The sequence below is a fragment of the Phyllostomus hastatus genome, unplaced genomic scaffold (assembly GCF_019186645.2).
Source record: "Phyllostomus hastatus isolate PE091 unplaced genomic scaffold, TTU_PhHast_1.1 phas_contig_40, whole genome shotgun sequence".
Lineage (NCBI taxonomy): Eukaryota > Metazoa > Chordata > Mammalia > Chiroptera > Phyllostomidae > Phyllostomus > Phyllostomus hastatus.
Genome location: NW_025333872.1, coordinates 89,090,410 through 89,105,605, shown reverse-complemented (window position 1 = coordinate 89,105,605; position 15,196 = coordinate 89,090,410). Strand labels below are relative to the sequence as shown.

The window sequence follows — 15,196 nt, the reverse complement described above, 5'->3', positions numbered from 1 at the left end:
ATTCCACTACATAATGTGTGACATGTTGAGTTATCAGTACTTAATGAGTTGGCAGTTATTAATATTTGCAAGAGTAATATAAGTATGCTGCTAAAAACCACAAAGTGTCAAGAACAAACTGTAATTAAAGTAATAGATGCTATTGTGAATTGAGTTGGAGAATGACTTTGTGATAAATCAACAAAGAAAGAGCAGTGAATGGGACGGTGCCAAATGCTGGCCCAACCGCAGCCAGAGAGGAGTCCCACCCCGTCTCTGTCCACAGTCGGTCAGTGTCCAGAGCTCCCTGGGCCCCACGCAGCAACTCCAAACAAGATGAGACTTGGGTCTGACCGAAAGGGTCTCTAACTGCTTCCATGGAAAGACCCTTCCCCACGGTTGGGATGACGAAACACTAGTATAAATGGTGGGGTTTCAAAATTGCTTGACAAACGAAGGTTCTGATGAAACAGAAGGATTCTGCTGAAGGTTGGACGCTTGAGCAAGAGACCTGCCCCTGTTCAGGAAACCAGTGGGATTGACTTCTTGGGGTGGTTACACCTCAAACCCCGGCTGCAGCGCCCTCTGCAGGAGGACCAACTTGGGGTGACCTCCACCTACGGAGCGTGGAGAAGGGGGTGCATGTAGGGACAAAATACACTGGTTCCTCTGATAAGTTTTAACTCCACGTCTGCTGATGATGCTCTTTTCAAACTTTTCTTTAAGATTTTACCCCCACCCCTAATCTTGCTCTGAAAAATATCCTAGTTGTGTAAATGATGTACCTTTAACTCCGAAAGTCGGCCCCTGAGAAGGTTGCCTCAGACAGGCAAAGGAGTTGATGTTCAGGTGTGCGGTCAGGGCCTGCACGAGTCCAACGGTAACTGTGCTTTTCCCTTCTCCAAGAGGGGTGGGTGTGATCCTGGTTTGGGAGAGAAAAAAAGTGAGTGACTCAATGACAATATTCCTAGATAATCTATGCGAAATAAACTTATGGTACCAAAGTCAAATCAGAGGATATGAGGAGAGATTATTCCACTTCAAAGTCCACTTAATCAATTTCCTCAAACCATTATGGTCTACCCACAGCACAAAGGCCACGCGGAGGTTACATCAACATACAGACACAACTTGACCGAGAGACCAGAAAAAGAGGATTCATTAGGCAGTGGCGCTAATAACATCAACCTTAAGAAACCGCAGAGAATCGTCCATTGAAAAGGTTTCAAAAATTAAGCTCGTGTTGTTTCCTGCTGATGGGTAACCTGGCATTTGCTCTTCCAGGGCCATTTACTGGGGACATAATGTGGGCACAGGGCCTAACACAATGGTCCTGTGGGACCTCACGCAACTCTCAGGACTAGAAAGAAGGGATCCTAATGTCCCCCACTCATCCATCTCCTCCCAGACACCAACGCCCAGGCTCGTCCCCACCGTGCTGGAAAACAGGCAGCAGTGGGAGCTCGTTGCCTCTGGAGTGACTCTTCGTTTCCAGCAGCTTTTACCATTGGGAGGTTCCCTGCCCTGAAGAGGAGACATCTGCATTCCTGTAGCCTCCTGTCTTCTTGGTGGCAGACACACTGAGTCTCATCCCTTCCCGTACAGATCACAGACCCTCAGATACTTAGCAAAAGGCCAAAGCTCCTCAGCGCACCAAGATCATCTGTGCTTTGGGGAGCTGATCGTTGGCCATGACTCTCTGTAGAGCTGAACGTCGCATGTGCAGATGTAACAATATCACAGTGCCATGTGATAGGACAGGCAGGCCTGTATTACATCCCCACGTAAGACCCCACAAAATTGTTCCTTAGCGTATCCTAACCGTTGTGACAAGTTTTAAAAACTATCACTTGGGCTTACAACCTTGTCCTCTGAGAGTTAGGTGGTGAGAGTCAGGTGGTCCAGGACACTCAACCAAAACAAAACTGATGATAGTTTTCTGGATTGCAAAATCTAGTGATATGACCACAAAGAAGTCATGCCCTTATATACATCGTCCTCAACCATCTCAGAGCACCAGAGCCACGCAAGCGACCATTCATCCAGCAAATGTGTATTGAGTACTACTATGTACCAGGCTACTAGAGCCTGGGGACACGCTGATGACCATCGTGGACTAGATCACTGCCCATACAGAGCTCATGATTGATGAGAGACATGGGCAGATCGATCAGCAATGATAATGAATGTGATAAGCACTACGATAGAGGGAACAGAGCAATGATTGTATTATAAGAACACGTGAAAGGAGGATCTAACTAGATCTGGAACATCAGGGAAGGCTTCCTGGAGGAAGTAATATCTAAACTGAGACCTGAGAAAGAAAGAAATATAGTTATACAAAATTGAGGGTAGGTTGCGGTTGTCAATATGCTAGGCTCTGCGCTATACTTATTGGGTTACTTATTTTTATTCCCACTTGGCTCATGAGGAAACTGAAGCACCAGGAGTTCAAGTAACTTGCCCAAGGTCACACAATTAGTGGCGCTGGAAATCAAACCCAGGCAAGTATCCTGACCTCGCAAGGTTATGTCTGTGGATGGAAATCGTTAACTATAATTAGTCATGTAAAGCATGGGAATGGGCAAGATCAGGCAGCAAGAGTGAACAGAGTAAGAAATACGATAACACAAGTGTTAAGGAGGTTTTCTCTTAGGGAACAGTCAGGAGAGAGAACAAAAGGAAGCCACAAGAGCAGCCTAATGGAAAGGAAGCCATGAGGAGGAGGCAGGAGCTACATGCAGGGAGTCTCAGGAAAAAAACCAAGGATGCGTCCAGAGTCTGAAGAGGTCTGAAGCCTGGTGAGGACCGAGGAGTGGTCACTGGATTTAGCAGCAAGGAGGTCGCTGGCAGGGAGCTGGGGGAGCAACCCTCCGATCCCCCAGCCACACGGAGCCTGGACGCATGAAGGTTCAAAGGTGTTTATGCTTCGAGTCAACTTCCTACTTAACTGAGCACTCACAGTTTGCAAAGGAGTTGGTGGTTTACTTAAACTTCACACGAAGGGTTACATTTTCAGTCCCAGGGATGTGCTCACAGAGCTGCCAGACACAGCCAAGAGCGGACCCACCCAGGGATGACCTCCTCAGAACTGCAGCTCACCATCCAAGTCTTAATGAGAAACACAGGGCGGCTTAGCTTTCTGCCAACGGTTACAAGTCAGGAAGAGCTGAGAGTAGGAAGTCTTTACTCGGGGGGCAATAAAAGGAGAGCCACAATAAAAACTTATTCCACCTCGTTTCTCCCTATGGCATCAAAATGTGGTTGGGTTGCCATCCCCACGTCCTTCGCTCGGCTTCCAAGTTATCAAGCGGACACAGAAAACAAGCACCGTGTCGACCTAATTTCTTTTTCTATACGAACCGAGAGTTTACAGAGAGAGAGCTGTGATTTTTGTTCATTATTTTTCTCAACTGCCCCCCGCCCCCCCAGCTGACTGATCTGCTCCCTCTAATATCCATGGCATTTATTCTGTGTTTATTCCACACCTTGCCAGAGGGTGTTAGTCTAAACCTCCTGACACGTCTGGTCCGCACACTGGCCGTGGGCTCACTCAGGTGAAGGATGAGGCCCCATGTCACTGCATTCCCAGCACCTGCGCAGGGCACAGATGAGCATGAAACAGTTGACAAAGGGATGTTGACACCTTTTCTGAGACAAATGTTTATGGCGCCCATTATAAAAACTTACTGAAGTGCTCTGTGACTACTTGGGCGTGATGTGAGAGAAGCCTACCACTGACTCAAAGATCACATAGGTTGCTTACACAATGGCCAAACTCTCCAAATCTGGAATCTCATTAAACAGCGTTATTGCCATTAGCCATGGATCTAACCGTGAGCTCCAAACCCGGAGGCTTAAACAGCGCACGAATGTATGTCACTCGTCCAGGTATCATCATGAGGTGAAGGGTTTTTTAAAGAAGCCTTTTGTTATCTAGCCCTGGCTGGCGTAGCTCAGTGGATTGAGCACGGGCTGCGAATCAAAGTGTCGCAGGTTCGATTCCCAGTCAGGGTACATGCCTGGGTTGTGGGCCATGACCCCCAGCAACCGCACATTGATGTCTCTCTCTCTCTCTCTCTCTATCTCCCTCCCTTCCTTCTCTAAAATAAATAAATAAAATCTTTAAAAAATATATTTAAAAAAAAATAAAGAAGGCTTTCGTTATCTGACGACAAACCCCTCGGTCCGTTCGGCTGTGTCTCTGTCACGTGTTGCAGAGGTCCACAGTCCAGAGGTCCTGTCACTGGGGTTTCTCCTAACTGTCTCTGTTCTAGTTTGCAAGAAACACAAATAAAAGAAAAACTCATAGATATTTTACATAGCTACTTAAGGCAGAAACGCACAATCTTAGAAGAGCCAATAAAGGTTACTTTCTCACATACAACCAACATAAGGGGTTGAAACAGTAAAAAAAAAAAAATAATAATTAATTAAAAAGTAAGAAGAATCAAATCAAGCGTTTGGCCCTCTACAGAAAAACAGTGACATACACAATTTTAATTTTTCTTTAATGTGAAATTGACTCTCTTCACACACCGACCTGGGCTTCTTTTTTAACTGCTCTGTTCAAGCAATTCAGAGACGTTCTAGAAGCTTCTGCACAGACACACCGGTAAAGGGCCAAGGGAGACCGCTCCGGCACACACAGTCGGTGCCCCACAGCTGCACTCCGAGCCGAGCTCTCAAACAAATTCCTTTTCATTAGTGTAACTGGGAAAATATGTAAAACTCAAGAGCCCCTAAGATTCCTCTGGCACACTTCCCTGAACAATTCCCAATACTTTTCATTTTGTCAGGCAGAGCAAACAGAGTGATGTGTAGGTGTAAATACCATGCGATGTGCAGCTGATGAAATACAGATGATTCTGACAAAATAAGAGACTCTAAAGCTTGAAGAATAGCCTTTTAAAACAAATTAATCTGTTCTGCATTTGGGTTATTAACAACAGAAAAAAAGAACGTGAAGCTGTTGTTTTATATATTCATCCCACTGTCGGTATATTGAAATTGCACTCGCATGTAAATTGAAATGTACAATAATAGGCTACTCAGGTTTATTAAAAAGTTTCGTGGGCATCTGAGTTCTAAAGCGCGGGGAAAGCTTTACATTGCAGTTTTCAGATAAAAACACCGGTCACAGAGCGGTGTTTATGGCCTGACCTCCATGTGTATGAAGGGCGAATGCATGGGTTGAATCCTGGCAGGAACTACAGGAATTTTTAACACTTCTGAGTAATGAGAACGTGAGTTTCCCTCTTCTTTGATACTCATCTTTATGTTAAATTTGTAAGCAATGAGCCGATATTATTTTCAGATTTTTTTAAAAAATCCTTTCAGAAAAAGTCTCTATTTAATGGAAGGGATTACTTGTATTTCTGCAGAAGTGTATAATGGTTTGATAATGTCACCTCTCCATGACTGACTTGATCCAAAGTACAAATGTGGAGGTAAAACTGTCTGTTTTACACTGAAAAACTGTCTGTTTTACACTGATCTCAAGCCCTCAGCTATGAAAAGATTAGATATCGAAGGCAGTTTACAGATTTAAATATCATTTGTTGTGTTGATGGGGGAAGTTTATTCCTCCCTCAGAGAGTACAGCACGGGATACATTTTCCGAAACCCTTCAAAGCTCTGCTACGGATGCATATATATCTCAAAATCCTCCCCTTACATCTTTTTTTTCTTTCCCGAAGCAGCTGAAAAGAACACAATTTAATTTTTGCTCCTTCATAGGTATTTTGCTCAGTCAGGAACCTACACCACACTTTCCCGAAAGAACCGATCTCTTTGGGATAAATTTGCACTAGAGAATTCAGGTTTAATATCCATTTCTGTCCACAACACGGCAGCCTGGCTTCTTCAGCTCAATTGCACACATAAATATCAGCGAGAGGCGGGGCAGAGAAGCGTTCTCCTAGGTGCAGGCTGACGTAGCTGTAACCACTAAATACCAGCAGAGCTTGTTTCAGAAGCATCAACTCTGTGTTCCCGGCTCAGGGCAGGGCCGCGTCTCCACTTGTGTTTTTGTGCCCAACATTGAGAAGCCCCAAACAGAGTAAACCACAGTCGCTCCATATGAAAAAACGCTGCGTGACTGTTCCTTCGTAAACTGAGTTTTCCTTCAGTCCTCCCACCCTAAACAGGGTGAGATATCCAGCAAACCTACCCACCAAGATCACCTACGTCTGGGGGAAGGAAAGGAAATCTGTGGATAAGAAGCGGCATTTGCTTTGGAAGTTCTCAACGTCCAAGTTTGTTTACTCGCTGCAAACAAACTTGCATTGAACATACACCCGCGAAGCAACACTGACGAGATGTGTGTTGCCGACCTAGGAACCCCCTCTCCTACTCCCTAGTCAGCCGGCTCCTTTCACAGACTGGCCCAGGAGGGCCTGCAGGTGGGACCGACACCTCTCAGCAAGGAGCTTTCCTGCAGCTCAGCTCAGACGTCGGACATTAGGGTTTGGATGGGGAAGTCCTAGGTTGGAAAGAACCCTATTGAGGTCGGAGTCCAACTCTAAGTGAGCCGGGGAGCCTGAAGGAGAAGGCTTAAGCTGCAGGCAACTGAGGTGCTGCACCAGGTATGAATTCCTCAAACCCACAGTGGCTCTGAAAGACCCTGGCAGCCAACTCCCCTTACAAAACAGTAACAGAAGGAGCTGAAGAAAAAGGCGAGTGGGAAGGGGGACGAGGAAGGGAGAGGAGACACGAAGCAATTACTATACCATTAAAAAGGTGACATTATGCATGATATCATGATTTTTTGGTAGTTTTATCTTTATTTGTAGTTTTGAAACACTGAATTCACTCTTTAGTGAATTCCCAGGAATTACAAATCCCTAGGAAAAGTCTAGGGATTTTTCCTAAGGAGACACAGGGCAGATGAACAAATATTCAGGCCCAAGGTTGGCAATTTTAGCACCGTTTATGGCCAAAGTGGTACATGATTTAAGTTCCCAGCAATAGAGAATTGGTTACATGGATTATGGGGCATCCCTATGATGTTTCAAGTCTTTTTTTCTGCCTCCACAGACTCGAAGCTTGAGAAACACGCTGTGCCGTTACCGGTGGCTGGGCCCCAGCCACGCTTCTCAGTGCCGGGAAGATGCGGGCCGTGGAGCCCACCCCCATCATCTCAGGCGTTTCTACCCCTCGCTCTGCCTGCGGCCCCCTCCCCGGCCCCTGCAGAATCTCCATGCGAGCAGTGAAGTGGTGTGAAGTCTAGGAAAGCGCTAACACGGCTCGGCACTGCCTGCAGGGAGCTGGGTGCACCGCTCGCTGCGGCACAGTCAGGGCACTGCTGGCGGAGCCGCGTGACCGGTCTCGCTTCTGAGTGGCTGCACCCGTGTCACCACAGTCTCCAAGGGGAGCAGCTGCTTCCCCGGGGTGCTGGGGTCTGGGATGTTCCATACTCTTGTTTATGCTTTCTGTAGTACTGAACTATTTCTACAATGAGTAGGCATGATTTTTACAACCAGGAAAACAAACAACGCCCTTAGATTTAAGAATTAAATATGTAAAAAGAAAGTTAATTATGAATCAAGTCCAATGATAAGAAACGTCTCTGCCCGTGAAGAAGTCTTTGTGCCTCCAGCCTTGGCCTCTGTGTCATAAGCAAGCCCGTGCGATGAAATTATAAAACAGCGAAGGAATTTATACGGTGTCTGGACGTCCCCTCAGGTCACGCTGAATGAATATTTGAAATCCCTTGTTTTCTATCATTTTTTCAGCTAGTGAATGCATTTCTTTTCTTTTTTTTTTTTTTAAAATAAGGAAAGTAAAGCAAATACTCCTCTTCATAAATACTGGGCATTTGTCTTTGGCCCAATATCAATTATGAAATGCAAAAAAATTTTACAGACATATATATGGACTGAGCTTTTACAATTCAAACACGTCCATAATAAATATTAGAGACATGAATAGGAAAACCAAAGTTTCATGGAATTATCTGGACACTTGCCACTAAAATGTCATTTCTAAGTTGAACACAAAAACGCCCTGCTCAGTTCAAAGTATTTTACTTTCAAGTCTTGTTTAATTTTTATCCTGGAAAATGAAGGGAAAATCCAAGGTGGACAGCAAAGGTGATCAAAACACAATGTGAGAAACAAAAAGTGAAGTACTGAATTAGCGACTCGTTACACTTCGTGTTTTGTAGAGACCAGTTTGTTTTGCCCTGACAATAAAAACATACCTCTCATCTCAGGAAGGAATGCCAAGTGAAATGGATACGATAATGTCAAATCTGAGAGGAGGACGGATGTGACGACAGACGTACATACGGGGAAGAGAGTTTGACAGGCAGGTCTTGTTAGTGAAAGAACATTTAAAGTGGTCTTACCCGGCAACTAAGACGTATTTTCCATCTGCTTGATCCTTCAGCCTTTCCAGCAGGGACAAACGTACTTTGGCTTTGCTTTTGCCATAGATTTCAATCTCATCTGCAAGCAATCCTATCTCTTTGGCAAGGACGTCCACGGATTTTGGAGTCTGTGCTCTTGAAATCTCAATATCGCTGGAGGGGGAAAACACACAAGAGGCAAGAGTCTTCTCAGCTTAGGTGGTCGCTGCTGCAGTGAGAAACAGCCACCCACCATGCCGACACCTGAATCAGTGGGCTTGCTTCGTGGTCCCTTCTCCCGAGCATTATTGAGCCAACAATGAACGTACACGGGAAGACAGTATATTGCTTTAGAGAAGCAACTCTGAAACACCGGTAAAGACCCCAGAACTCTGCCCAGGTACAAGGAAAACACCTGTGCCACAGGAGAGGAGGCTGTGCCCGCGAGTGTAAATCCATTACACAGCACGATGCTTTCTAGGGGTCACTGCTGCATTCATTAACCACAAATAGGCGAGTTGCTGCATAATGCTCGCCATTGGGCTCGTCACATGTGTCTTTTGGCTCTTCAAAAGTGTGGAAGTGCTACTTGACCTGTATCCATATTTCCTCTCTTTCTTATTTCAAGTCCAAAACCGCATTTCAAAATGTTGGATTAATTACATCACTGTAATGGACCCAATGCCCAAAGCTCAACAGGAAATACGGGAGCTCCCAGTGTCCCCGGGCAAACGCTGTGTCCCACTTTCCCATCAGCAAGACGGGAGCACCGCTGCCCATCTCTCAGGAGTGCTACGGAGCTCAACGTGCTCCGAACTTCTCGGAGCCTTTTGGGGGTTCGGGCCATCCATCTCTCTGCCTGCCCATCTACTTGAGGGTGAGGCCTGGCAGGCGCGAGCCCCGGTGTGGGGGAGCAGGCATCACAGACGGAGAAGACAGCCGCCACTTCTGGGACAGGCCCCTGGAGCCCCGGTTTGGGGGCCCGGCAGTCTCCGCACTGGCGGGGGAGGGCAGACCACCCCCCGGCTCTGGTTGGTTTCTCTTGCTACTGCTGACAATCTACCCCCAGCCCCCACTGGACCCCACGGCCGGGCTGACCTTGGCGCACGAAGCAATAGCAAAGCTACCTCCAGTCCCCACTTCTCTGAAGGGCATGAGAACTGCTCAGAGAGCGGAGAGGGCGCCTTGGGCCAGAAGTGCCTAGCTCTGCGTCCCCAGCCAGGGTCTCCCTTCCCCAGCCCCCTGCATCCCCCTCCCACTGTCCCCCTTTACTGCCCAGGCTCCTGCTTCATTTTACTTTCCAAGCTGCCCTTCCCCCGCTCTGTCTCTCTCTCATTCTCTCTCTTGCCACAACCTCCTAAATCAAAGAGCCACTCTTGGAAAATCTTCAAGGTTTTCTCTCTTCACTTAGCTAAAGAGTGACAGGGACATCATTTTGATTTTTTGACTAATCTATAAATTATTCAGTCTGCCTTCTTTTCCCCAGTGGCGCTAGCAGTCAAATTTGGTTGAGCAATTAAAGCACTCTCCCTCCAAGAGGAAGTTATTTTGATTTATGCAAAGATTATGGTATAAAATTTGGTGGAGTCCATCTTTTAATTTATTTAATTTTTGCTCTCTGTAAATAGAAATTACTCACTTACTTTCAAAAATCAAGGTTCTATACCAAAATAAGTAACTTGAACAGTATTTTAGGAAACACCACAGAACTATAGGGATGATGCTACAAAAAACAGCATTCCTTGGAATTTATGTATTAAGGAAACAGAAGATGACTAAGGTGTTTAGTCTATTTCAGGGGTGAAAGCTAAGTCTGGGAGGTTTCACCAGCCTGGGGGGTATAACTGAACTCCAGCGTTCAGTGGCTGCGCAAGGAAAAAGGGCAATTCTAAAAAGCAACCAGTTGGCAAGTGAAAACTTAGCCGATTATTGCTGACACTGTGCTTCCCAATACTGGCCGATACAGGATCCCCTGGGGAAGCTGGGGCCACCTGGGGAAGTGCCGGCCTTCTACGGAAGGGGCGGCGCCCACTCACTGAAGTGGGGGGGGGCAGCCAGCCAAAGAGGACTCGGTATGGAGAATGCATTTCTCTGGCTCAGCTACCTTATCTAACTATGCTGAAAATGCCAAGGCTATGATCTTCAGTTTGTGTTTCCAGTTCTACACGGAGAATAGGCAGCTTTCACGTCACTAAATCCCACTCTGAAGAAAGCACCCACCCGGACCATCAGAACGCACTCCCACAGACACTGGTGTTTGGTGTGGTCGGCTGTTCCCACCGGAGCAGGAGCCCACGTGGCCCTAAATCCCAGACGGCACATGTTGGGAATTTCTGACACTTGAAAGCATAGTCCCATTATTACATTACCATATTTGGTCAAATCTAAGACACCATTATTTTGTGGACAGTAAGGCACATCGTGACCTCAGAAATTAAAAAATAACACATATTTGAAATGATAGGATATGGTAAACATGTTCATCCTTATTTAATTTTGGAGTGCTTAAATGATAGAAAAAATAGTGTGGCAGTTTAATTAAACAACCACTGTCAAAGCCATAACACCCCAAGTCATGCTCTGCACTCCCTGGGTCACTCTGCGTATCCAAGGCAGTTTGGTGAGCTGACATCCCTATAAAACAAACCACCGGGTACCTTGGTACTGGGGAGAGGGGCTGGAGTTTCAAGCAGTGAAGTCTCCACCTCGTGTACTGCTGTTCACGAAGCCATCGCCGGCCGCTGACGACCATGTTCTTTGGTGGGAACAGAAAGGGAGACCTGTTAGAGAAGGCAGAGCTGACCGGGCACGTGTCTGGGCTGTCACAGTACTGCCTGGGGACCTCACGCCACGAAAAGATGATCATGTCCCACACCGACTCCAGTGACTAACAGGGATAATTTTATTCTCGTGGAATTAAATTTGTAGGTCTTTCTTAAACAGGAAAATGGAAGCTGTTGTGTACTGAGAAAACAGTTCGTGTTCACTAAGGCACCAAGTTTGCAGATTAAAAATTACACAGTGGGTTCTGCATCGAGGTAAGAGAGGAAAAATGAGGAAAACATGAGAATACATGAATAATCAGGTTGGATGCCCAGCTTCCAAAATTTGTAACACCATTTCGAGTATAATCCTTCTACAGTTGATATGATGGAGTAAGCAAATAGAATTATTAAATAGTAACGCCCACAGAGGAATAAAATTTGGCTTTGGTTGAAATGTAACGTAATCCTCACATCCTGTTCTGAATGAAAAGTTTTCACCGTGTCTTGCTGTGCAAGAAAGAAACGACCTAAACCGGGCTTCTGTTTAACTCTGCTGAGGCTTGAATGCGAGCCTCCGGTCTCTCCGCTGGCAGCTAGTGCCCCTGCTGGCCGGCACCGTCCCTGCAGGCTCCGGCACCAGGCAGGAGCTTGCACAGGGGAGACCTGGAGACCGTGGGGTTTAGGTCACAGAGAGGGTGGTGGTTCCAAAGGATATCCACAATCCTTAATACTGCTCCTGTCTGCAAGAGGGGAGCCCCATTCCCTTCCTCTTGAACGTGAACTTGAGTGGAGGCTCACTCCTAGTGGAGAGGGAAAAGGAAGTGGGGGTATGAGACTTTGGAGACCAGGCCATAAAATCTACCGCAGCTTCCCGTTTTTTCCCTGCAGATCGCTCATTCTGGGGGAAGTTGGCTGCCACGCTGTGAGCAGCCCCGCAGGGAAGTCCACCTGATGGGGAACGAGGCCTCCTGCCAACAGCCACTGAGGAATTTAACACCACGTGGCAGTGGCCCTGTGAGCACGCCGTCTCGGGAGTGGACACGCGGCCCCAGTCAGGCCTTTGCATGGCTGCGGCCCCAGCAGACACCACGGCATGAGGGACTCGGAGCCAGAACCATCCAGCTAGGCTGCTCCCAGTTCCCCAGCCCACAGGAACTGTGAGGTGATAAATGCTTATTGTTTTAAGTTGCTAAATTTCGGGGATCACTTGTTATGTAGCAATAGATAACTAATAATGAAACCCGATTTGGGTCTGGGCCCCACACCTGTCGTGTGACCAAAGGCAAAAGTGACTGAATTTTTCTGAGTCTCCATTTCCTTATCCATCAAATGGGAAGACCATTATCTGAGAGGGCTGTTGGGAGAATTAAATGACCTGGGTGCGAAGTGTTCAACGCTGCGTCTGCTAAACAACAAGAAGAAACCGGTAAAATAGTAGTGACTACACATCGAAAGCTGCCAATTCTCAAGCAGCTGTGTCGCACGCACCTGGATCCGCAGAGCCGCGGCAAGGAGGCTCACGTCCTTTTCTGTGATGGGACCACTGAAGTGTTCGCCCGGAGACCCGCAGCCAAGCGTCCCTGCGACAGATTTGAGAGAAAAAATGACTTTCAGCATATCGTCATTCGTGACCAAGTGCTCCTTGTGCAGAGCCGGCAGGCACACCGAATGCTCCACGCAGGTCGGGAGGCCGTGGCACGCACAGCCACGGGGAGGTCAGCGACCCCTAGCGCCACTCGGGGCTCTCAACGGGGCCGCAGGCTTCAACCGGCTTCAAGTCTTACCTCCGCCTCTTGCTAGCGGCTGGGACTTGGGGCCTGTTAACCCATCAGGGCAGTGTCAACCCCACGGAATTTTGTGAGAATTGAGTGTGATATATGGTATGTAAAGTGCTTGGCACATGGTGTGTATGTTTAAACTATATAATATAAATATATAAATATATATAAACACATATATAAATGTACATAAAGTAAAAGCAATTCCACTCGTGGATACACAGTATCGGAAGAGGGACACGACACGTACATGACAAGCCCCGCCAGAGAGGTACGTACGGGAAAGCTCAGGCTTTCTTGGATAATTTAAAAAATTCCTGCCATAAAAGCAATATGACCACTTTCCCATGAAAACTGAGACATTTTAGAGTATTAATTTTGGGGACTACCTGGTTATTAAAATAGAGAGGTACTTACAAGAATTCTACATTTCCCTCCTGTTGGCACTTGAAAGTTTATAAAAAGTAAATACGCATGTAACATGCTTTAGCCTACATCCCCCCTTAGAGAAAAGAAACATTTCCAACAGCAACTCTTTTGAATGAAGAAATAAGAAACTCTTTCCCTCTTTTCTGGCCATTTCACTTTTGAATGATCAATTTTGCTGACAGTCCTTTGCCAGAGAGAGCACAAAATACTTCAGGGTAAGTGTTCTGTGATGTTCTATTGTCAAATGTATTAAGGGTGCTGGAAACCCATGTCCCTCTGGCATTATTTAAAGATTAGCAACACTTCAGTTTTATAAATCATATTCAGGCAAATGCCAAGAGTCTAAAGCAGGAGGGAGATTTGTTTTGTTTTGTTTGAATCACTAGAGATCTGATCTGAAAGTCTTGTCCAACCGCTATGGAAAAGAAATATGCTTTCCTCTATCTTTAAATGATGGGGACACAGGAAAAAGCTACATTCTAGGAACTGGTATCAATTTAGAAATGCATGTTCCCGGAACGGAATCAGAAATACCCATGCGAATAGGGAATATTTTGCCTATAGAATTACACAGTGAATAATTCTTCCCATCAGCTCAACCACCGCCTTGCGCACAGCAGAACGTGGCTAAAATCAACAAAGACTTTAAAACACAACAAAAAGTGCACACACACACATTTTAAACCTTAGAAGAATCTTGTACAGACCAATATTCCTCTTTTTGAAGAAAGTTCTCTGAATTTCAGTAATGCTTTTGTATCATTTTCCTTCCACTATATTGCATCCCATGAAATTAAGTGTAATGCTTTTTTAGGGGAAAAACGCAAGATGGCTTTTCTCAAGGCGAACGGATCAGAGGTCACCGCTGCTTTCTTCTGTGCACTATTCTGTATTTCACAAAGTTGCTAACATGAACACTGTATCACTTCTGTAGGAGGATCAATGCATCTTAAAACTAAATCAAAAATTCTGAATCCAGAAACTCTGAAGCAATTGAGACGGTAACTCGGTGAACTAGGAATCCATCCCTAACAAATTTCATGGCTGAAGAGGACAGGAGAAAGGAAATCCATGATCTCATTCCCCGCCCGCACGGAGGGCGGGCCCCATCCCGAGGGCTGTCCGCACTTGGCCTGGGCGTCCAGCAGGGGTCCCGTCCCAAACCAAATGGGTCTTCTCACTTCCCACTGAACACTCCCCATTAACTCATGGCTCCTCTGGGGACGAGTCAATGAATCACTTTAAAAGACAGCCTTTCATTTGTAATTTTTTTTTTAATGATAACCAAACTTTCTACAGGAAAATTTAAGGCTGAAGTGTTACAACACTTTCCCTGGAAATCAGAACAAGCTTTTTCTGACAGGCGCTGTTCCGAGACCACCCCGGGAACTGTGCCAGAATAAATGACATGGTGGGGGGGGGGGGGACGGTGGCAAGTTCTGCAGTCTTCCTGCCATCTCTGCTACAGGGAAAAGGATCAGCTTTTTTTACTTTGTGGCAATCTGGCTGAGAACACCCTTCTTATCAAAAACACGCTGTATGGAACCCATAGACTGAATTCTAAATATTTTATCCCCCTTCTAGAACAAGTTGCCAAAAAAAATGTATGTGAACATCTGAAAACAGAAAGAGCTAAACATTACAAATTAGTACAGATTAAACTTTCAAAAAACATGGATGATAAGTTTTTAAGTTAAATAAATAAAGTTAATATGTTAACTACACTAACGGTAAAACACAGTAAATAAAATTTCAGTACAATTTTGGTAGAAATGCTCAAGAGTCTCACTTGTAACTGAAAACATCGGACTGCATTATCAAATGAGAATGTGTTACTGTTTTTGAAAAGGATATAATGTAAGAATCTTCAGAGAAAAGAATATAATTAAAATGAG

The 15,196-nt window shown here is 45.8% G+C and overlaps 1 protein-coding gene across 1 annotated transcript in view; it reads right to left on the bottom strand.

Moving 5' to 3' along the window:
* Positions 1–15,196, bottom strand: part of MTHFD1L (methylenetetrahydrofolate dehydrogenase (NADP+ dependent) 1 like) — a 167,097-nt gene that overhangs the window by 119,124 nt on the left and 32,777 nt on the right. The window contains exons 9-12 of the mRNA XM_045844075.1: positions 12,583–12,674; positions 10,987–11,084; positions 8,330–8,503; positions 765–901 (exon numbers count right to left, since the gene is read on the bottom strand). Of these exons, the coding sequence (XP_045700031.1) occupies positions 765–901; positions 8,330–8,503; positions 10,987–11,084; positions 12,583–12,674 (501 nt within the window). The remainder of the gene's footprint in view (positions 1–764; positions 902–8,329; positions 8,504–10,986; positions 11,085–12,582; positions 12,675–15,196) is intronic.